The 24,398-nt window shown below is 39.8% G+C and overlaps 3 protein-coding genes and 1 non-coding gene across 8 annotated transcripts; 3 read left to right on the top strand and 1 right to left on the bottom strand.

Annotated features, from left to right (window-relative positions):
* Positions 1-130: 130 nt before the first annotated feature.
* On the top strand, positions 131-5,145 carry spinb (spindlin b). 2 transcript variants are annotated; one of them, XM_014174761.2, is made up of 6 exons: positions 131-340; positions 1,359-1,564; positions 1,726-1,774; positions 1,906-2,156; positions 2,365-2,598; positions 3,303-4,743. In XM_014174761.2, exons 2-6 carry the CDS (start codon positions 1,513-1,515, stop codon positions 3,500-3,502), a joined length of 786 nt encoding a protein of 261 aa, XP_014030236.1. In that variant the 5' UTR covers positions 131-340; positions 1,359-1,512; the 3' UTR covers positions 3,503-4,743.
* A 1,869-nt stretch (positions 5,146-7,014) lies between these two features.
* LOC123730867 (small nucleolar RNA U13) lies at positions 7,015-7,110 on the top strand. The gene has a single exon (XR_006762318.1). It is a non-coding gene; the product is annotated as a small nucleolar RNA U13 (small nucleolar RNA).
* Positions 7,111-14,068: 6,958 nt separating this feature from the next.
* On the top strand, positions 14,069-17,909 carry mak16 (MAK16 homolog (S. cerevisiae)). The gene is made up of 10 exons (XM_014174880.2): positions 14,069-14,302; positions 14,888-14,937; positions 15,092-15,201; positions 15,336-15,400; positions 15,485-15,636; positions 15,812-15,866; positions 16,046-16,120; positions 16,264-16,368; positions 17,059-17,124; positions 17,223-17,909. Exons 1-10 carry the CDS (start codon positions 14,288-14,290, stop codon positions 17,430-17,432), a joined length of 903 nt encoding a protein of 300 aa, XP_014030355.1. The 5' UTR covers positions 14,069-14,287; the 3' UTR covers positions 17,433-17,909.
* On the bottom strand, positions 17,856-24,107 carry tti2 (TELO2 interacting protein 2). 4 transcript variants are annotated; one of them, XM_014174876.2, is made up of 8 exons: positions 23,978-24,107; positions 22,704-23,412; positions 22,314-22,500; positions 22,107-22,199; positions 21,753-21,937; positions 21,448-21,591; positions 21,197-21,353; positions 17,856-18,133 (listed from the first exon to the last, which is right to left on the bottom strand). In XM_014174876.2, the coding sequence occupies exons 2-8, from the start codon at positions 23,399-23,401 to the stop codon at positions 18,050-18,052; spliced, it is 1,548 nt and encodes a 515-aa protein (XP_014030351.1). In that variant the 5' UTR covers positions 23,402-23,412; positions 23,978-24,107; the 3' UTR covers positions 17,856-18,049. The 4 variants fall into 4 exon arrangements, with proteins under 4 accessions (XP_014030351.1, XP_014030352.1, XP_045564217.1 ...); XM_014174877.2 differs by having other exon boundaries at positions 23,519-24,077; XM_045708261.1 differs by lacking the exon at positions 23,978-24,107 and adding an exon at positions 23,519-23,970 and having other exon boundaries at positions 22,704-23,304.
* Positions 24,108-24,398: the final 291 nt, after the last annotated feature.

The following is a 24,398-nucleotide window of genomic DNA, read 5'->3' as shown; positions in this document are numbered from 1 at the left end:
AACAGAAATACAGATGATTTAAAATATGTGTAGGCTTCTACGAATGGTGTTGTATTGTCCGCGCATGCGCAATTTGCGGTCGAAGAACCCACTATTTCGCAGGAAGACCGAGCTTCCCGCGTCCCCCATCCACATTTCCAGATCACTATTTGGTAGAAAGCGGGATAGGTGGGACTCGGCCATAGGATTTGGGTTGTATGCAAACGGAGCCAGAGGAAAAGCGAGATGGGATCAATTTAGATGTAAAATTCATCGGGTAAGCAACCCTCTAACTAATCACTCGATTGGTAATCAAATGCATGGACTCAGACGACCACTAACTACAGTAGTTCATTGGGAGGTATGCATGTGCATGAGCAATTTGTGTATAAACCTGCTTTGTTGTTTGCATTTCAAATGCATGTCAGACAGACCCAAACCTTCCCCTCCTTTGTTCGCTTGCGCTGGTTTTGATGCGGGGTTTGTATATACTGGTGCAACATGGCTGACATTGAGGTACCATACCTCCTCAGTTAAAATCCAGTCAATCCGCCTATTTGACAATCAAGCGAATCGGTGCTTTAGGATGCACATGTATGCAACGTCAAGCAACATATTTCCTCCCTTTGACTTTATTAATTGTAAACAAAATGACAATCCTATACTTTCTTGGGTCACTCTAGAGCATCTTGAGTAGTTTTACTTAGCTTGAACTGCTTGACGTTTCTGTTAAATAAAAGTATACAATAGTGAGTTCGAGGCAATGAGACGAACGTTATTTCAATGTTACCTGTAGGTAAGTAATGTTTGAAAAAACATGTCTGAAGGGGGCGGGTCTAATCCTAGTCTACTAAAAAGTAATTTCTGCTGTCTGGATTTTTTTTAAATGGGGGGGGGGTGTAAATCACTATTGTTTATACATTTTCAGGAAAGACAGCCAATGTTGTCTATTTTCATAAGTATACATTATTCTATTACACCTAACGTTGTAGAAATGACATCAGAATTGTGACAAATTGATCCAAGATGGGCCTACTTTCTCTATGGACCACTAATAGTTAATTGAGTCTGATTGACCTGTGTTGGTAGGCCTACTTGGTCTCTACTGTAATTATGACTCATTGAACATGGTGTGTAAGACTAAGTCACCCTTCAACAACAAACAATTATATACTGTTCTGCAATTGTTTTTTGGCAGCTACTGGTGCTATATATAATTGTATAAAAGGACAGGTCTATAGCACACGAGTCAGCATGACTGATTAGGTTCATATCAGTTACATTTGCAATGACATACTTGCTAGTTATGACATTTTGTACCCCAAAGTCATTCTACATCATAATGTTGCCATGTTTAACACATGCTCATTTTTCAACAGTCTGAACTGCCACATTAAGTGTTCCTGCCCTGGAGGGGAGTGATCCTCCCACCTGGGGCCACCACCTGCACGCTGTCCTTCTTTCTCCTGATTACCTTGTAGAGACATTGTCACCCTAGTCTGGCAGCCTGGCTGCTTACCCACATGTATATCAATGAAGACCCCATTTGGGAAGAGGCCAGGCCAGCGCCCCAGAGCTGATGGGGGTGAGACACATTCTCGCCTTGTGTACATGAAGGCAACAGGAACATTACACATTACATATAGCCTACTACACTATATGGCTGTAATTTTTAAGATATAAGTATGATACAGGAATAAATACTGATTGGAGAGATTTCATGCACACGTTTGTTTGTCATTTTAGGGAATATTGGGGTATCTGCAAATATGATGAAGAAGAAGAATCCCCACAAGTAAGTTCTCTCATTGTGTAGACACAGCATAAGACCAAAAGCAGGTTGGTTTACAAACTGATACTACATAGATTGATTTGACATTCATTTACATATTGCTGTCCTTGACTCTCAAATTGGGATCTCTATAGGAAGCAAAAGAATAATGTTGGTCCAAGCAAGCCTATTGCCCAACCCAGACGAAACATAGTGGGTTGCAGGATAACGCACCAGTGGAAGGAAGACTCCAAGGTTTCCCAGTGGAAAGGAACAGTTCTCGACCAAGTCCCTGTTAACCCCTCTCTCTACCTAATCAAGTATGATGGATTTGACTGCATCTATGGACTTGAGCTTCACAAAGATGAGAGGGTGCAAGGCCTGGAGGTTTTACCAGACCGAGTTGGTATGTGTTGTGAAGACATGACAAAAATTGTCTTTGCTCTGCCATAAAAAGCATTACACTTATGTCTGTTCAGTATGAGTATGGTATAACCAATGTACTTATGTACTTGATGTGTGTTTGATCATGCATACCTTATATCACTGATTAGTAAATGTGTCTTTTCATAGCCATATTAGCTATCCATTTGAAAGTGCTCTCTGTATTGCAGCTCCAGCTCGTGTAAGCGATTCCCAGCTAGCAGAAACCATGATAGGCAAAGCAGTGGAGCACATGTTTGAGCAAGATGAAGGACCAAAGGAGGAGTGGAGGGGCATGGTGCTAGCACAGGCTCCCATTATGAACACATGGTTCTACATCACTTACGAAAAGGACCCTGTTTTGTACATGTACCAGCTCTTGGATGACTACAAAGAGGGGGATCTCCGGATAATGCCTGATTCAAGTGAGAGTCCATCAGAAATTATCTTCAGTGTTTAAAATGTAGACATTGAGTACGTTTACATGCACAGTAATAGTTTGATATTAAACTGATTATGGCAGTAGGCAGATTATGCAATAGTCATGTAAACACCTTACTCTGCTTATTTTAATCAGCATAAGCTCAAAATTGAAGTAAGCATACACCGATTAGAACACATAGTTTTCTGAGCAATCTTTAGAATTATTAGGACATGTAAACAGCTTAATCGGTGTTCCGGTGGTGTATTTGATCTGTGCCTGTGCTAGCACCAGGTAGTGCGAGTGAAGTGAGTTTGGGAAAAACTGAAAGTATGCATCTTATAAATAGTTTTCACATACAAACTTTGTCTGAACACAGAATCAAATATATTTTTATTGATGATTTTCTGCACTTATCAAAAGGCCTATCAGTAGCCTGATTTCAGATGTGTCCATGTAAACAGGATTATTAGGGAAATCGTTCTTCTTTCAAAGCATGTAAACATTTTAAACAAACTATTATATTAACCTATCCACAATAATCACATTAGTGTGTGCATGTAACCGTGCTCATTGTTTAATGTCTGTCTTTCTCTCTTTAAAAAAAACATGTAATTCTAAATTGTTTTACTGTAGATACAATCATACTACATAGATGTAGTCAACCAATTATCTCACTAAAGCTGGTAATATTCTATGCTTTTGCAGATGACTCGCCTCCAGCAGAGAGAGAGCCTGGAGAAGTGGTGGATAGCCTTGTTGGCAAACAAGTGGAGTATGCCAAAGAGGATGGCGGCAAAAGGACTGGCATGGTTATCCATCAGGTTGAAGCCAAACCCTCTGTTTATTTCATCAAGTTTGATGACGACTTTCACATCTACGTCTACGATTTAGTAAAAACGTCTTAGGGCATAGGCATTGAGAAAATCATTGATTCACAGACCATGGCAAATGTTCTGACGCTTTCTTTGAAACAACATACATTTCCATTCAAAATGGACAATTCCTTCACAGGCTGCAAATGTGGAACTTGTCGTTTCCTGTGTCACTGCTTCCAATGCGAAAGCTTTTAGTGTACTTTGTTTCAAGTCCACTTTGTTTCTAAAAGAAGGGAGACCTCTGCAGAATTCGGCATGTCTGAACATTTACACTGTTCAATTGGGCCAGACGCCATGTGCGACATGGTTTATGAATGTAAAATGCGGGAAGAAAAAAATCATTGCGCTGGTAATATGGGTCAGGTCTTTTTAACTGTTTTGGTTAGAAACAAGCAGTTTTCACTGTATTAATGGTGCAAGCATGACGCTAACTCATCTGCACTCTGGAAACAATGTTACAGTGACACTTTATCATTACAGCAATTATTAAAAATATATATATATATTGGATTATAATTTTTACGCACAGTGCTCCCAAATTAAAACTCCAGGTCGCACAGCAAAATATTTAATTGCATACCTTAGAACCCTGCTTGCAGCATTTTGAATTTTAACTAATTCTCACCTAAAATAACCATGTCATTGTTCTTTTACGTGAGAATTGTTGTATTGTTAACACATGATTAAATTGTTCACCTTGTGTTACTGAAGCCTGTCACTGTTGTCCTATGCAGCTGTTCTGATGCTGCTGCAGGTTTACTTACCGCTACTACAGTCACTCTTGTGTACAAAGATCAGCTCCTGCTAACCTCAATGTAGTATTATTGATAAGACATCTTGAAGGTCTGCAACAGGTCTCTGAACCATGTGCACCTGGATATACTTTGGTCAAAATGCTAGATCCTTGATGGCCCCTTCATGATTTCCAAGGTGTGGAAATCATCATATGCTGCCAATGGCTGTGGGAGGCATCAAGGCATTTAACATTTTACATTACTGTTGTGCTGTATTGTGTGCAATGTCAGTTCCACTTCTGAAAAGCAGACTTGTGTTTTCATGTTTATAGCTAAATGTAAGTTGATGTGAGTTGCATGTCAGTTTGTTCTTTTCAAGGTTATGAGCTTATGTAAATTGTGACATTTATTTTGTTGTTTTTGTACCATGCATTACAGAAACCAGTTGACTGATAATGCCAAGTGAGTGCCAACTAATGGTGCCAGTGTTGTACAGCATTTAATGGGTAACATTTCTAAATAAATCAGTTGTCTGTTTTTTGTTTTTGTTTTTTCCACAAAAACATGGCTTATTTGTATGTATCAACAAAGAGCTTGCCTTATTTGTTTGGGAGAAATGTGTGTGTGCATGTAAGGATGGAGCTTGTGTGTACATATTCACTCACAGTGGTTGTATGTCATAGGACTAACATATTTTGAGTTGAAATGGAAGAGAATTTAGATATAGCTAAGGGACAGTAGTGAAGTCCTGTTTATACATCAATATAGAGGTAAAATGTGTTCTTAAAGGCATTGTGTGTTCTACATTCAGTTAATATACCTAATGCATTATTTTTGAATAATGAAAATGGTTACAGTTTGTCATTTGGCACAAACACTTTAACGTTACATAATTCTGTAAGGACATTTTATAATTAAAGACTACTCTGAATATTAAAACAAGTATGTCATATGTTTTTAAATGTTATATAAGAATGTTGTGTTTAATTTTAACACAACCCTGGAGGATTGTCGATTGTTTGTGTAGCGGGGTGTAGTAGTCCAAATGGGGTCCATGGAAAAGCTCTCATAATATTGAGTGTTGCAAAACACAAATACTAGCTAGCCATTCCTTCTGTCATGCTAACTGAGAAATACTTAGCAATAGAATTACATATAGAATATGAACTATAGGATCGCTGTGTATTTAGCTGCAAGATATTGTCAAACTTGTATAATTTATTAGATGATTACTTTATCAATACTTTAGCACATCATGAGCGGAAACAATATAGTCAAGGAGCTAGGCCCTCAGATCCGGTTCTGCCACTTGTCAACTTTACGTGTGCCATCGTAAGGTAAGGCTGAGAGGAAGGACATCATGTTTCTTGTTTTCCAGATCCTAATCTTGTCTCACTTGAGTTTTCTTAGGCACTAATGCTGTGTTCATAACAAAGTGAGAAGGTGCTATTTACCACATACGACTGGGGGAAAAAACACTTGAATGCCCCTCCAACTGGTAATTACTAGTGGGAAACTCATCTGCCAACCCTGAGCACTGACTTCTCCCACATGCTGACCTCTGACATCACCTACTATGGAAATTGCAACAAAACTTTATTTATGAAAAGCAATCTATTAATTTGTTTTTTTGAGCACCATCATTTCTTTACAAGCATGACAGTTGTACTTTTGGTTATGGTTGACGCTAGGTTGTTGGCCATTAGCCAATTAGCGTTTCTCAACGAGTTCAGAGCATGTGACTGCATCCAACTCGTATTTACAACTTCCCAACTGTAATTACCCCCTTCCCACTTGGTTATGAACGAGCAAGAAAAACAAGTAAATAAGAAACCTCTTTCTTCCATAGCATGAGGCCTTATAATGTAAAGAAGACGTGTCACTGATTTACACCTCTCTAACCCCTTCAGATCTAGGGAGGAGGGGCTATTGGTCGATTTGGATGTCAAGGGACAGAGCAACTACACATATTATCAATTATATTGACCAGGTATTCTAGTAGCCACTCTAACAATGAAAATACATGTCTTAAAAACTAGAGGCAGTCGGGAGGAGGCAAGATCAGGTGGGCACATTCTAGCCAATGAGCGAGCATATACTCGCGTGAAAAACAGGCTCAACTGTGCCCATTAGTTACTACAGCCACAAAGTCAAAATAGTCCGTAAAATTCATGAAAACGTGTGATTTTTATTTGAGGTTAGTGTTAGGCATAAGGTTAACAGTGTGGTTAAGGTTTAAAATCACAATTTAAGAAGATAAATTGTGAAAATAGGCGAGGTATGCCTTTACCACTGTGGTAACGACGAGGCACAACTCCGATAAATGTTTTCTCCTCAATGTTTACGAGTCCTAGATGTATCAGTAAACTCTAAACAACCTAATCATTACGAAACGTATATTCGATCAAATAAGCCACACAGCAAATAGGCCATTACATTTTTCTTTTGTTAACCAAATTCACTTTCATTGACCTCCATACAAAAACTAAAAAACGGCACCTGCTGGAGAAGACAGATTTCTGGCCGAGTTATCGCTCTCGCTTCGCCTCTTCCTCTCTGCTAACTATATCAAATGTCCCAGAATGCATCAGTTGTGAATATATTATAACGTGAACTACTGACGGTTTGCTGTACTTTATTGGAAATTCACAAACATTTTAGTGTTTTTTCATGCTGAGAAATTGTGATTATATGTTTGTACTGTTCGTTGAATGTAATTCTACAAGAAAACGTGGACTTTGTTTCCAAACCAGTTACTAAAAGACTATGAGCATTCCTCTAATACTTTTGTAACCGTAACCATCGTTGATCCTTCGGTTCATAAATGTGATGATCGGGAGCGTCATAGTGTGTCTGTGACAGGTGTGACCTCATTGTTACGCAATGCACCTCAACCGTCTGATCATGAACCGGGGTTTCATTATATGGTTGAAATAATGTGCTCGATATACGAAACATTGAAAAATATTTCTTTTTTTTTGCTTACCTCTTGCACAGATGCAGGTTTAGTTCAAGGGTAAATGCAAGTAATTGCCCGTGGATGCAGGCTTTTATTCGTTTTTGGGGTTCCCAAGCGTTTGGCTTCGTGAACAGTGCACTAAAACAACGTGCCTGAGTTGTAACCCACTGGAGAATAGCGGTATAAAAACATGGAACAAATAATAAGTACAAAATAAAACCCCTCTGCTTCAGAACATCTAACTTTATAAAGATCTTAAACTCTGGTCAGTTTTAAGGGGCTGGCTGACACTATAATGGATTCATTTTTTCGATATGCCAAAAAATGTCAACCTACGACCCACATGAATCCCTCCCACGACCCAATCCCGAATGATGTAGGCCTATATGCTAGGTCGAACATATAACTGAAGTCGGAAGTTTACATACACCTTAGCCAAATACAATTAAACTCAGTTTTTCACAATTCCTGACATTTAATCCTAGTAAAAATTCCCTGTCTTAGGTCAGTTAGGATCACCACTTTATTTTAAGAATGTGAAATGTCAGAATAATAGTAGAGAGAATGATTTATTTCAGCTTTTATTTCTTTCATCACATTCCCAGTCGGTCAGAAGTTTACATACACTGAATTAGTATTTGGTAGAATTGCCTTTAAATTGTTTGACTTGGATCAAATGTTTGGGTATTCTTCCACAAGCTTCCCACAATAAATTGGGTGAATTTTGGCCCATTCCTCCTGACAGAGCTGGTGTCACTGAGTCAGGTTTGTAGGCTTCCTTGCCCGCACATACTTTTTCAGTTCTGCCCACACATTTTCAATGGGAATAAGGTCAGGGCTTTGTGATGGCCACTCCAATACCTTGACTTCGTTGTCCTTAAGCCATTTTGCCACAACTTTGGAAGTATGCTTGGGGTCATTGTCCATTTGGAAGAACCCTTTGCGACCAAGCTTTAACTTCCTGACTGATGTCTTGAGATGTTGCTTCAATATATTCACATAATTTTCCTACCTCATGATGTCATCTATTTTGTGAAGTGCACCAGTCCCTCCTGCAGCAAAGCACCCCCACAACATGATGCTGCCACTCCCATGCTTCACGGTTGGGATGGTGTTCTTCGACTTGCTCTTCGGCTTGCAAGCCTCCCCCTTTTTCCTCCAAACATAACAATGGTCATTATGGCCAAACGGTTCTATTTTTGTTTCATCAGACCAGAAGACATTTCTCCAAAAAGTACGATTTTGTCCCCATGTGTAGTTGCAAACCGTAGTCTGGCTTTTTTATGGCGGTTTTGGAGCAGTGGCTTCTTCCTTGCTGAGCGGCCTTTCAGGTTATGTCGGACTCGTTTTACTGTGGATATAGATACTTTTGTACCTGTTTCCTCCAGCATCTTCACAAGGTCCTTTGCTGTTGTTCTGGGATTGATTTGCACTTTTCGCACCAAAGTACGTTCATCTCTAGGAGACAGAACGCGTCTCCTTCCTGAGCGGTATGACGGCTGCGTGGTCGCATGGTTTTTATACTTGCGTACTATTGTTTGTGCAGATGAACGTGGTACATTCAGGCATTTGGAAATTGCTCCCAAGGATGAACCAGACTTGTGGAGGTCTACAATTTTTTTTCTGAGGACTTGGCTGATTTCTTTTAATTTTCCCATGATGTCAAACTAAGAGGCACTGAGTTTGAAGGTAGGCCTTGAAATACATCCACAGGTACACCTCCAATTGACTCAAAGGATGTCAATTAGCCTATCAGAAGCTTCTAAAGCCATGACATCATTTTCTGGAATTTTCCAAGATGTTTAAAGGCACAGTGTATGTAAATGTTTGACCCACTGGAATTGTGATACAGTGAATTATAAGTGAAATAATCTGTCTGTAAACAATTGTTGGAAAAATGACTTGTGTCATACACGAAGTAGATGTCCTAACCGACTTGCCAAAACTATAGTTTGTTAACAAGACATTTGTGGAGTGGTTGAAAAATGAGTTTTAATGACTCCAATCTTAGTGTATGTAAACTTCCGACTTCAACTGTACGTTCGGGCACAAGCATTTTAGCTTTCAGTTTATTTCAAGTAATAATTTAAGAGTACAAAAATCTATAGGACAAGTAGCAGTGGTGGAAAAAGTACTCCATTGTCATACTTGAGTAAAAGTAAAGATACCTTAATAGAAAATAACTCAAGTAAAAGTGAAAGTCACCCAATAAAATATGACTTGAGTAAAAGTCTAATAGTATTTGGTTTTAAATATACTTAAGGATTAAAAGTAAATGGATCTGCGAAAATGTACTTAAGTATCAAAAGTAAAAGTATAAGCCATTTCAAATTCCTTATATTAAGCAAACCAGACGGCACAATTTTCCAGTTATTTTTTTATTGTCGGATAGCCAGCGGCACACTCCAATACTCAGACATAATTAACCAACAAAGCATTTGTGTTTAGTGAGTCCGCCAGATGAAAGGCAGTAGGGATGACCAGGGATGTTCTCTTGATAAGTGTGAATTGGACCATTTTCCTGTCAAAATGTAATGAATACTTTTGGCTGTCAGGGAAAATGTATTGGTAAAAAGTACATTATTTTCTTTAGGAATGTAGTAAAGTAAAAGTAGGCAAAAATATAAATAGTAAAGTACAGATACTCCAAAAAAATACTTAAGTAGTACTTTAAAGTATTTTTACTTAAGTACTTTACACCACTGACAACTAGTGTAAATCTAATAGTGATCAAGGCAGGGCCCACTAATTTCATTCATACTGACATACATTGATTGGTTGGTTACACAATATTTAGATACTTCAAATTCTGCCTGACACCTTTGCAATTTGTCTTCTTACTGAAAAAATGGTGAAACATTAGTTGATGGTGTTCTTTGTATGTAAAGTACCAGTCAAAAGTTTGGACACACCTACTCATTCCAGGGTTTTTCTTTATTTTATTTTTTACTATTTTCTACATTGTATAATAATAGTGAAGACATCAAAACAATGAAATAACACATATGGAATCACGTAGTAACCAAAAAAGTGTGAAACAAATCAAAATATATTTTATATTTGAGATTCTTCAAAGTAGCCACCCTTTGCCTTGATGGCAGCTTTGCACACTCTTGGCATTCTCTCAACCAGCTTCATGAGGTAGTCACCTGGAATGTATTTCAATTAACAGGTGCGCCTTGTTAAAAGTTAATTTGTGGAATTTCTTTCCTTCTTAATGTGTTTGAGCCAATCAGTTGTTATATGACTAGGTAAGGGTGGTATACAGAATATTGCCCAATTTGGTAAAAGACCAAGTCCATATTATGGCAAGAACAGCTCAATTAAGCAAAGAGAAATGTTAGTCAATCCGGAAAATGTCAAGAACTTTTAAAGTTTCTTCAAGTGCAGTCACAAAAACCATCAAACGCTATGATGAAACTAGCTTTCATGAGGACCACCACAGGAAAGGAAGATCCAGAGTTACCTCTGCTGCAGAGGATAAGTTCAGAAATTGCAGCCCAAATAAATGCTTGACAGAGTTCAAGTAACAGACACATCTCAACATCAACTGTTCAGAGGAGTCTGCGTGAATAAGGCCTTCATGGTCGAATTGCTGCAAAGAAACTACTACTAAAGGACACCAACGAGAAGAAGAGACTTGCTTGGGCCAAGAAACACGAGCAATGGACATTAGACCGGTGGAAATCTGTCCTTTGGTCTGATGAGTCCAAATTTGAGATTTCTGGTTCCAACCGCCAGGTCTTTGTAGGACGCAGAGTAGGTGAACGGTTCCCACCGTGAAGCATGGAGGAGGAGGTGTGATGGTGCTTTGCTGGTGACACTGTCTGTGATTAATTTAGAATTCAAGGCACACTTAACCAGCATGGCTACCACAGCATTCTGCAGCAATACGCCACCCCATCTGGTTTGCGCTTAGTGGGACTATCATTTGTTTTTCAACAGGACAATGACCCAACACACCTCCAGGCTGTGTAAGGGCTATTTGACCAAGAAGGAGAGTAATAGAGTTCTGCATCAAATGACCTGGCCTCCATAATCACCTGACCTCAACCCAATTGAGATGGTTTGGGATGAGTTGGACAGCTGAGTGAAGGAAAAGCAGCCAACAAGTGTTCAGCACATGTGGGAACTACATCAAGACTGTTGGAAAAGCATTCCAGGTGAAGCTGGTTGAGAGAATGCCAAGAGTTTGCGAAGCTATCATCAAGGCAAAGGGTGGCTACTTTGAAGAATCTCAAATATAAAATAAATTTTAAATAGTTGAACACTATTTTGGTTACTACATGATACCATATGTGTTATTTCATAGTTGTGATGTCTTCACTATTATTCTACAGTGTAGAAAATAGTAAAAGAAACACTGGATTGAGTCGGTGTGTCCAAACTTTTGACTGGTACTGTTTATGTACGAAACAAGTCTCACTCAGTCATAGCAGAATAACAAATGGATTGGCAAGATTTTCTTTAACCTGTTATGGCTAGGGGGCAGTATTTTCACGGCTGGATAAAAAACGTACCCGATTTAATCTGGTTACTACTCCTGCCCAGTAACTATAATATGCATATAATTATTGGCTTTGGATAGAAAAGACCCTAAAGTTTCTAAAACTGTTTGAATGGTGTCTGTGAGTATAACAGAACTCATATGGCAGGCAAAAACCTGAGAAGATTTCATGCAGGAAGTGGCCTGTCTGACAAGGTGTCGTTCTTCTTGTCTCTGTTTATTGAAGAGTGAGGATCTTAGCTGTCCCGTGACACTTCCTACGGCTGCCATAGGCTCTCAGAAGGCGGCAAAACGCTGAATCGTGGCTTTGCAGGCTCTGGCTGAAAAAAGTAGCGCGTTTGGGTAGTGGCTGGTTACAGTACTGTGAGACTCAGGCTCGTGCCCGCGTCGACCGAAAGCTTTGTTTTCTTTCCTCTGTTTAGCTAAATGGACATTCCCGGTCGGAATATTATCGCTTTTTTACAAGAAAAATTGCATAAAAATTGATTTTAAACAGCGGTTGACATGCTTCGAAGTACGGTAATGAGATTTTTTTTGGCACGAATTGCGCCATGCGCGCGACCCTGATTTACCATTTCGGATAGTGTCTGGAACGCACGAACAAAACGCCGCTATTCGTATATAATGATGGATTATTTTGGACCAAACCAACATTTGTTATTGAAGTAGCAGTCCTGGGAGTGCATTCTGACGAAGACAACAAAAGGTAATCAAACTTTTATAATAGTAAATCTGATATTGGTGAGTGCTAAACTTGCCGGGTGTCTAAATAGCTAGCCCGTGATGGCTGGGCTATGTACTTAGAATATTGCAAAATGTGCTTTCACCAAAAACCTATTTTAAAATCGGACATATCGAGTGCATAGAGGAGTTCTGTATCTATAATTCTTAAAATAATTGTTATGCTTTTTGTGAACGTTTATCGTGAGTAATTTAGTAAATTGTTAGCAAATTCCCCGGAAGTTTGCGGGGGTATGCTAGTTCTGAACGTGACATGCTAATGTAAAAAGCTGTTTTTTGATATAAATATGAACTTGATTGAACAAAACATGCATGTATTGTATAACATAATGTCCTAGGTGTGTCATCTGATGAACATCATCAAAGGTTAGTGCTGCATTTAGCTGTCTTCTGGGTTTTTGTGACATTATATGCTAGCTTGAAAAATGGGTGTCTGATTATTTCTGGCTTGGTACTCTGCTGACATAATCTAATGTTTTGCTTTCGCTGTAAAGCCTTTTTGAAATCGGACAGTGTGGTTAGATAAAGGAGAGTCTTGTCTTTAAAATGCTGTGAAATAGTCATATGTTTGAAAAATTGAAGTTTTTGTATTTTTGAGGAATTTGTAATTCGCGCCACGCCTATCATTGGATATTGGAGCAGGTGTTCCGCTAGCGGAACGTCTAGATGTAAGAGTTAAAGGTTAGTAGGAAAGTTAATAATTTAAACCACCTAAATACACTGAACATATAGTATTTGAAACGCAAACATTCATTTCCCAACTGCTTTTTATATAATCCTACAGGCTCTTTATCATTCCCCATTTTATATTCCAATGCATGCCCACCTTGGTATTGGGCAGCAGCTATTTGAGATAACCAATCAAACTGGTTATCTTATTGCAGAGCACAATGCTATATATGTAGGCTATGCCATATGTATTGATTAATATGCATATGCAGTTGTCGTTTTTAAACCTTCATTCTGGCATACATGACACATCTGTCTATCTACATGCTTTTATTTGGGTTTCTATGCAAAGTATATGATTGAATGTTTATTTAAGCCTGCAGCGAGCTACTTGAAATGAGACAAAAATAATCGTGACAAAACATGATTCAGCAATTGAATTTACTAACAGAGATAGCTAATGAAACAGAAATTGCCATTTAATGTAGCGGGCTAGGCTAGTCTAACATTGGCTATTTTTTCATAAATTGGCTAAATGGTCAACGGAGTTACCTCTTCATACAATCATGACAATTAGTATTGCATGCGACATATTTCTAGTCCACTCGAAAACAGATACGTATCGTACTTCATTCTGGGAGCTAGCTAGCAATATCTGTTCTTCTTCATCAGACAGCAGCTCGCGTTTTCACAAGAGGCTGTGTTTACATCGTAGATATAAGCAGGCAATTGGTTGACTTCCTCATGACGGGTTGGTACGGGAGTTCTGATTGGTTACATGTTTAGGCGTTCGGCAAATTTGCCTGAGCGGCCGAGTGTTGAATTATACTTTTTATAAACAAAAATTGCAATAATTGAAGGTGCCAACATATTTTATAGTCATAATATGTTAATGTCACACAAACAAATCAGCTCCTCCATTGACGGAGATCGATCAACTTCACGTTTTAAGGCTTCGGCCCACCACCCTGTGAATGTCCTCACACTCCAGTACAGTAGGCGGCGGTGTATGCACTTCACGTTTGCGATCTGGCAATACAAATGTAAAGAAGAAGAATAACGTCCGTTTCCTATTTTTCCATGTGGTTGTACTGAGATAAAACTTAACTACACCTTGCCTGTAAAGTTGTACTATTTGGAGCTTGTAAAAAAATATATATTTGAAACAATCGGAGAATTCACAACACTCGTTTGGGGAACTAAAAATGCAGCACGACGATGTAAGTGAAGAGATACTAGCTAGCTGATGTCCGAGACGCCACGCGCTATGTATCGCGCTCTGGACATCAGTTTATTTTACACTTGTAGCTACAATATTGACTTGTGATTATGCATTCACATAGATTATCTAATCTTTCAATGACACATAAAATGTCAGCTTGTTGGTTGGTTTGCCAGCTAGCTTGATCAATGTGTATTCTCCCATATACCTAGCAAACAGGCTAAATTTGCTAGCTGGGTCAATTCCAGGGTGATTGATTGATGCTGAGACACAAGATTATTTTCCTTTAAAATGTATGTCAAGTAAAAACCGACGATTGCAAAGTAAAACAAACCATAAAACTATACACAAGGACTCCTGTGAAAAAATTCCACTGAACATTTTGCAAAAATATATTTACTTGAGTAACAGGACAGATGCAAATGATGGCACAAACTGCACATGTACATTTTAAAGTTAAAAATCAGAGTCTAAGCATCACTGTTACCGTAGAATTGCCCCTAGTTAGATATTTGGTAGATGGTTTTGGAGGATGGTTTTGGAGGAAAGTGACCAGGTAACTAATCTAACACTTAATTTCTAGGTTATCTGGGATGTTATAGGAAACAGAGCGTTCTGTTCCTTCAAAGTCAAGTAAGTTACCCACTGTTGATGTTTCGTCTTTTCACAAGTGTGTGGATGTGGAACCCATTCAGTGCTTTTAACGCCAGCTCATTTGTTGTAGCTATCAAGATAAGGTCATTGGTGGTTTACTTACAAAATACTGTTTCTGTTGGTCTTTTAACAGGACAAAGGTTCAGAACTTCTGCCGGAATGAATACAATATAACTGGACTTTGTAATAGGTCATCCTGTCCACTAGCAAACAGTCAGTATGCAACTATAAGAGAGGAGAAAGGTAAGTTGTCTCCTGTGAAATAAGTATCAGAAATATTTAGCTACACATAGGAAGTATGTTTTTAGTATTTGATAAGGGTATTGAGATTACAATGCAAATTGAGGTTTAATGTGTCTGCTTACCTTTTTTGTTAGGTCAATGTTTCTTATATATGAAGGTTATTGAGAGGGCAGCCTTCCCTGCCCGAATGTGGGAGAAGGTAAGTGACAATAGAACTAAAGAACTGTCTGTTAATAGACATTTGTTTATATTTGATGTCTCTTTAACTTCAACTGTCTCGTAGGTGAAACTTAGTAAGAACTATGAGAAGGCTCTGGAACAGATTGACCAGAACTTGATCTATTGGCCCCGTTTCATCAGACACAAATGTAAACAGCGCTTCACCAAGATCACACAGTACCTCATCCGTATCCGCAAGCTCACGCTCAAACGACAGTAAGCATCCAACCTATATACACCATTCCTTTCACACACTCATAAACTGATCTTTCCGGAAATGAGTTTGGTTTCCTTTAACTTGTATAGTAAACGTCAAATTGTCTTTTTTTGTTATTGAATTTGTTTTATTTTATTCAAATGACGTGTGAACTGTAAATGTATGATCTTTCAGGAGGAAACTGGTCCCCCTTAGTAGAAAGGTGGAGGCAAGAGAGAAAAGGAAAGAGGTAAGTACTTGGTTAAACAGTTCAGTAGTGTTTGGCCCTGGCATTCAACTGTTCTGCTCCAAGGAGTGTTGGTGAATAGACCGTAAGGCATTGGCGACTCAAGAGTTCCTGTCAAAGGCTATGATTTACAAAAATGTCATGTGATCTAAGCATGAGATTGATATTCTATTGTTTTACAGGAAAAGGCCCTGATTGCTGCACAGCTTGATAATGCAATAGAGAAAGAACTGCTGGAGAGACTGAAACAAGGAACGGTAAATACATGATTATGTACAGTGTCAATCACTCCACAATTTGTCACCACCTGAAGAATACTTTCAGACAAAGTAAAACTGCATGAGACAAATATGGTATGTTCATAACAGGAGATTGAGTATTAATGTTCAATTTCTTTCAGTATGGCGACATCTACAACTTCCCCATCCATGCCTTTGATAAGGCACTGGAGCACCAGGATGAGGAGAGTGAGACAGACTCAGAGGAGGAGGAGGAGGATGATGAGGTGACAACTGCTCCTTAATTGAGTTTCTATTGAGCAGGGCCCAGATTCACAATCTTAAGAAGAAATGTCTTAACTGCCATTCGTTCCTTAACTATAGACTTACGAAGAAAGTTAATGCAAAGTTGCTATTCCTCAAAAGTTCTTGGAAATGTTCTTGCATTATTTCTTATGTTTCTCTTTAAGCAACAAGTTAAGAAATTAGATTCTTGAAAATAGTTATTGGATATGTTCTTAATTCCAAGGTTGATAAACCCTTGTCTTAAACTCAGGAGAGTGAGAGAATAAGCGCATGAAAGCAATTGAACATGTTTAATACACAAACTTCATCTGAAAGTTTCAGTATTGATTATTTCAAACCCAAGAACATGTTTTAGAACAGTAATCTCAGTAGGACATATGCTAACATGATTGCCATTGCTTGCTAGATAGGTTGACTAGCAACAAACACAAGACATTTTTAATAAGGTATTTGAGAAAAGCATTAAATCTTAAGATATTGCACTTAAGAACTATCTTATTTTATTAACTTAAGTTTTTGGACTGCAGGTGTTCCTTTCAGCACAACCAATAAGATGGCTCTTATATATTGGGCAGGGTCTGGTGCGGGACATTAGTACTGATCAAAATGAAACCCAAGTGGGAGGCCCAATGCCATCTTATGTATTTTAAATCAAGTGAATGTGTTTGCAGGATGTTGGAAAGAAAGAATTTGTCGCTGAGGATGAAATAGAAGAGAGCGATCTCAGTGACTTTGAGGTAACTTACAATATAGCATGATCACTTCTAAAGATCACTCACATTGACTAATATAGGGTGTGATATTGCTTGAAGACTAAACATGTCTCCTTTGAAAGGACATGGACAATCTGAAGGCAGGCAGCGATGAACAGGAAGAATCCAGTGAAGAGGATGATGAGTCTGAAGAGATGGAAGAGGAGACTGAGGCCTCAGGCTCCAAAGGAAAGATGCCCCTCAAAGGCGCTGTATTCAGGAAGAAAAGGGCCTACGTGGAGATTGAGTATGAACAGGAGACGGAGCCTGTCCCCAAAAGCAAGGCAACATAGTCAGACTTCCTCTGACATGGACTCTAGGCCTTTCTTAGTTTGGAAGGTTAACCTGGTTATGTTGTCTGGAAGGATTACTGGAATGCATCAAGCCTTTTGGTTCTTTGAGCTGTCAAGAATGTTTTGCCTAACGGGACTGTACTTCCAGTAATTTGTCAATGTATCACTCCTGGGTGGATTATGAGATGGGGCGTAATCCTGTGATCAGGCTTGACCCCATTAAATTGTCAAATTTAGACCCATCATGAATGCCATTTCAAATGATTTGCTGTCTTAGATTCAGTTTTTCCACCTACAGGTCCTTTTCTGGCCATTTGTTCAAATTAATTCATCTCAATGCTGAGTAGCCTGACAATAGTGTAATGTCTTGAACCTGGCTGAAAAAATTAGTTTCTGCTGTTTGATAAAGAATGACTTGCCAGCTCTCAACCAGTGATGTTTTAATAAATACAGTGGGATCCACTGACATACAGAATGGAACATGTTCGTTTACTGTATAATAGCACTTGGGTCAGTCCTGCTCAAATTAACCACATTCATCTTGATCATATCACTGTTCCAGATATCCATAGATGTGGGCTTAAATTTCCAATGGAGGAATGAACACTGTAGATATGTCATCTTTGGGCCATTGTGACTGTCTCTATGCATCTCAGCACATAGGTGCTGGTGCAGCTGCTGTCGACATCCTTTAGAAGCATCTGAAAAAAGAATAGTTACCATTAATATACTGAACAAAAATACAACTATTTCAAAGTTTGACTGATTTCCTTATGAACTCAATTGAAATTAAATAGGCCTTAATCTATGGAATACATATTAATCTGCTGGTCACATTATGCTTTTTTATCAGTAAACCAGTCAGTATCTGATGTGACCATCAGCTTTCAGGAATTGTGTACAGATCCTTGCGACATGGGGCCTTGCAGTATCATGCTGAAACGTGAGATGATGACTGGCACGACAGTGGGCCTCGCTCTTGTCACAGTATCTGAGCACTCAAATTGTCATCGGCAAAATACAATTGTGTTCCTTGTCAGCTTATATCATAACCGCACCATGGGGCACTCTGTTCACAACGTTGACATCAAGTGGTAAGACTGGTTGGACGTACTGCCAAATTTTCTAAAACTTCAGAGGTGGCTTAAGGTAAAAAAAATAATAAAATGTTATGGCAACAGCTCTGGTGGACATTCCTGCGGTCGCAGTTGCACACACCCTCAACTTGAGACATCTGTGGCATTGTGTTGTGACAAAACTACACATTTTAGAGTACCGTTTTGTCACTAGCACAAGGTGTACCTGTGTAATGATCATGCTGTTTAATCAGCTTCTTGATATGCCACACCTGTCAGGTGGATGGATTATCTCTTGGTGAAGGACAAATGCTCACGAACAGGGATGTAAACTAATTGTGCACAACATTAAGAGAAGTGATCGTTTATTTCAGCTGATGAAACATGGGACCAACACAAATTGCGTTTCTGTTCAGTGTAAGTGGCAATAACTTGCCTCTATCTCAGAAGTTCTGAGCTCAGATTTATATCATACACAACTTGAAATACATCAATTTATTACTAGTTACCTTAGAGGATGGGTACTTAACTACAATTTGAGAAGGTCCAGTCCTAGGTGGCAAAGGTGCAGCTGGATATTGTCATTCTTTGGCAAAGTAACAAACCCTCATTTCGCAACACATTTAACCCCAAACTGTTCACACCGTTCTTGTTGGCAGAGAAAATGTACACATTTTAAAGCAAATTTCTTGCAATTCTACACATTTCACAGTGTCATCCAAATGACTCAACAAAATCAAATGGGGGGGGGGGACCCCTTGGGGTCGAGGCCCTTGGGGTCGAGGCCTGTGAACAAACACGGCGTAATCTGACAATGATAACTATAAGATCACTGGTTAGCCTAATTTACCTACCTAGCTAACATGGCCTAGTTGATCAACTGGACATTTCTGACAGGTTATGAATATCTCTAAGATCTGTCAGTGAATGACATAACGAGGTAAACTGCCCATGCACTACCAAATTTCAAAATTGCACCTTTTACGACTACAACAGCAGCTAAAAGCCAGACTGACTCATAATATACACATATACACACAAAGTATTCAGACCCCTTGACTTTTTCCACATTTTGTTATGTTACAGCCTTATTCTAAAATGGACTACATTTTTTCCCTCATCAATCTATACACAATACTCCATAATGACAAATCAGAAACAGGTTTGTAGAAATATTTGCTAATTTATTAAACATAAAACAGATTCCTTATTTATCATAATAAGCTATCCATTAGCTATGAGACTTGAAGTTCAGCTCAGGTGCATCCTGCTTCCATTGATCATCTTTGAGATGTTTCTACAACTTGATTGGAGTCCACCTGTGGTAAATTCAATTGATTGGACATGATTTGGAAGACTCTTCCTAGAGCTGGCCGCCCGTCCAAACTGAGCAATCGGGGGAGAAGGGCCTTGGTCAGGGAGGTGACCAAGAACCCAATGGTCACTGACAGAGTTCCTCTGTGGAGATGGGACAACCATCTCTGCAGCACTCTACCAATCAGGCCTTTATGGTAGATAGGCCAGGCGGAATTCACTCCTCAGTAAAAGGCACATGACAGCCCGCTTGGAGTTTGCCAAAAGACACCTAAAGACTCATAGACCATGAGAAACAAGATTCTCTAGTGTGATGAAACCAAGATTGAACACTTTGGCCTGAATGCCAAGCGTCACATCTGGAAGAAACCTAGCACCATCTCTACGGTGAAGCATGGTGGTCGCAGCATCGTGCTGTGGGGATATTTTTCAGCGGCAGAGACTGGGAGACTAGTCAGGATCAAGGAAAGATGAACGGAGCAAAGTAGAGAGAGAGATCCTTGATGAAAACCTACTCCAGAGGGCTCAGGACCTCAGACTGGGGCGAAGGTTCACCTTCCAACAGAACAACGACCCTAAGCACACAGTCAAGACAACGCATTAGTGGCTTCAGGACAAGTCTCTGAATGTCCTTGAGTGGCCCAGCCAGAACATCTCTGGCTGGGCCACTCTCCATCCAACCTGACAGCTTGAGAGGATCTGCAGAAAAGAATGGGAGAAACTCCCCAAATACAGGTGTGCCAAGCTTGTAGTGTCATACCCAATAAGACTCGATGCTGTAATTGCTGCCAAAGGTGCTTCAACAAAGTACTGAGTGAAGGGTCTGAATACTTACGTAAATGTGATGTTTTTTATTACAAATTTGCAAAAATAATAAAACAGTTTCTGCTTTGTCATTATAGGGTAGTGTGTACATTGAGGGGGGAAAAAGCAATTTACAATTTTAGAAAAAGGCTATAACATAACAATTTTGAAAAAGGGGTCTGAATACTTAACGAAGGCACTGTATATGCAGGACTCGTGGTCCGTAGTGACCCAGTTCTGAGTCCGGATCTGTTGAATATGGCTGCTCTAGGGGCTCAAATCAATCCGTATCGCTGAAAATCAGCTTTATATCTTGATTGAAATGTAAAGGTAATTTTAGGATTGAGCTGACGTATGTAGCGTTTTACCGTGAATGCCGTCTCCGCTAGCGCTGAAACGTTGCCTTTAAATACCTAATGCACTTTAGTGCAGCTCTTCAGCACAATGCATTGAATCGAGCCCTAAATCAATTTCTGATTATTGCCAAGTTGTATTCAACAGGTAATATACTTGGAGGTTAAAAGCCGACCCAAGACCCTGAGTGGTACAGTGATACTGTTTTATGCCTACCTTGAGCTTGCCCTGGGTGCAGTGGTCCAGCAGCAGCAGACAATGAGTGGCCTTGGTGACAAGCTCCTCTCTCACTGCTGGGGGTATGGACTCTGTGGACAGGTCACACAGTAGCCTCAACAGACTCTGCACCAGGGCGGAAAGACGGCACTCCATTCTGCAAGTCCAGAGGACACAAACACTCAGCATGACACCAAAAACAGAGATGGGATTTCCATTAGTCGCATTTATTTGCTGGGTGTAATGACAACCTTGGCCAGGCGATGAGCAGGGTCTTTTCTAAAGCATCCAGGATAGCCAGTCTAGTCTGTTCTTCAGGACCGTCTGAAATCTCTAGATACCCAATGATTACTCTTTCCAATCGTTTCAGATGGCGAACAATGACGATACCCATCCTAACAAAAGAAAAGTACAATCCAAAAGTGAATTTCCTAAATATGTATTAAATTAAAAAAATGGCATTTACCAGAACCAGGAGATCACAAACGCAATTTCTCACAGATACTCAGTGTAATGAAAATCCATTCAAATGTTAGCAAGAGGAGATAGACCTCACTTTTCAATGAAGTGTTCCAGAAACTTGGCATAGACACTCCGAAGTGCAAGTTTATGCTCCATCTCCATATGGGTGAGGGTCAGCCGCAGCACCTCGTCATAACGGTTAGGCTTCCTGGGGAGCCCAGTGCAAGCAGGGTCTTTCTCCAACACAGGCAGAAGGTCTATCAGGCATGGAAGGACCACCTGAGACACAGAGGGGAAGATACAGTATATGGAACAATAGAATACCATGATGTGAATGAGGCTACATTGTCACCGAGTACAACTAGTACAAACAAAGTGTATTATGAGATGTTGGTCGGTGCATTGTACATACAAAAGCTGTTAATGTCATTGAAAGCCACAGCATTACCTCAATAAGCTGAGGCTCAGATGTGTAGAGGTGGTTAAAGAGGGCATGGTAGAGCACCTGGGCCCTGTTGTACTGACAGAGATCGGCAGCAGGCTGAAAGGGGGAGATGTTAATTGAACAGACACACAAAACACCACACATAGTTTTACAACCCATTACTGTAGATAACGGCATTATCTGGAAATTCAGCGATATAGTACATCTCACCACATTGAGGACAATGTGATTCAGGCAGCGTACTCCCAGCACTTGGTTGTCAGTGCAGTAATCATCCGACATCAGCAGTGAAGGGGGGAAAACCTTCTCCAGATAGTCGGTCAGCCACGGCCGGCCCACCTGCATGAGGATCCAGGCAAATACATGCTTAGTGGCCTGGTTTCGCTTCCAGCTGTCCCTGCAAAACATTATAAACAACACATTTAGAACATTCACAGCATGGTGCACTGATTGAAAAAAGAATGCAAAGGATGTTCAGTTTTGAGATTGGGAATGTTGATGAAATATGGTCAACAACGCAGAGGAGGTTAAAGTGTTTGAAATGTTCTGAATAATTTCAACTTGCACTATTTACTAGCAAGTCATTTTGACGGAATTCACCTTTTTAAATCCGACTGCAGGATCTCCAAGATGGAGCCAAGGACTCCTGGTTGGCGCTCTGTGTTGTGCTTCCCAAACAGAAGCTGTGAAGTGGTCTCCCAGTCCCCTGCCTGGACCACTGAGTCCAGGAGGTTAGACGCAGCTGTTCTGGAGGCCTCACTGGTCCATGCCTGCTCTTGCATATGAGTCAATGCAAACACACACAAGAGGGGGGCAAGTGGACCTATGAGGAAGACCCAGGAGGTGGCTTGGCAGTGGCTGGAAACAGCCTCTCCTCCATTCCCAAGTCTTTGTACCAGGGCTAAGACTACTGAACTCACGACACAGGCTCTGGCCGGGGTGGCCTCAAAGGAACTCTCTGGTAGTGTGCCACTGTCATTGTCACACAATGGCAAAGCAGCATACAGTGTCAGGGAGCTCACAAAGTCTACATACTCCCTTGTCAAGTCTGTGCTCTGATTGCTGCAACACTCAGAAAAAAGCCAGTGTCTGTCACCTAGTCTGAATAGCTGCTCCACAATATGAAGGATTGCTCCACTTTGTTCTGTGGTGAGCCCTGGTGCCTTGAGTTTCTCCTGGACATGAAGCAGGACCTCAGCCACTGGAAGGGAGAGCAGCGTATCAGGTTCTGCTGCGGAATGTCCCTCTTCAGGAGCCTTACCTTGTTGTAGGTCTTGCAGCATATGGGACAAGTCCATCTTTGAAATATCTGTTTGGTGATGGAATTATGTTGTTTTTGTAACAATAAAACATAGAAGACATGCATGCAATATTAATGGCACAACTCACAATTCTGACCCAGCACAAAAGCATACCTTATTGTAGATGTGTGCTATCTAAAAAAAAATAGCACGCTTATCCGTAAAAGTTATGGTTGAACCTATCAACTAGCTAGCTAAAGTTAGCCGTTTACGATGGGACCCCATGGACTAACAAGCTAGCTACCTAGACATACTATAAAACCTGCGTTAAACTAAAGCTAGCAACCGTTGAGTGATACTTTATATAACCATTCGTATTCATAGATAGCAGAGGGACTCTTATTTGCAGTTTATGATTTGACGAAGGGCGAGACCGCGGCAATATACTTCCTGGCATGAGAGAAGTAGGCGGAGCTTCTCTCGCTCATGCTATAACGGATAGGTGCACCCGATACAGAAACAAACAGTCTATATAATCGAGAACAATCATCAGAAATCACGCGATATTAATCAGACAGTGGTGCGCCGTCTGATCCACTAGTTGGTCAGAAGGTTCAAATCAACGTTTCATACCATAATTTGCGAGTAGACAAAAAGCATCAACCACGCAGTGTTGCCAACAAATTTTCAGGGGAAGTTGCTCGAGGCAGGTCAATTTGTTACTAAATGTTGCTAAATGACGTTGTGACGTCGCTGCATGATGACGTCATTATGTAAACGTAAACTCGCGTCATTACGTAGAATACGCAATAATGCAATATTGTTACTCAAATTGACTGGCCATCTCTGGAAAAATATGCTAGTTTAGATTTGTTTGTTTATTATCACATTTTTATTTGTAAAAGTAATACAAACACAACACATTTTATATGATCAGATATTTTTATTTTATTGAACAATTACACATTACACAATATTGAACAATTGCATTTAATTTATTTTCTTTTTAACTAGTAAACCTACACATTCTGAACAATTATAAACTCAGCAAAAA

This window comes from Salmo salar, chromosome ssa26, assembly GCF_905237065.1.
Source record: "Salmo salar chromosome ssa26, Ssal_v3.1, whole genome shotgun sequence".
Lineage (NCBI taxonomy): Eukaryota > Metazoa > Chordata > Actinopteri > Salmoniformes > Salmonidae > Salmo > Salmo salar.
Note: the sequence above shows the minus strand (reverse complement) of the source record. Positions and strands in the feature narration are given on the sequence as shown.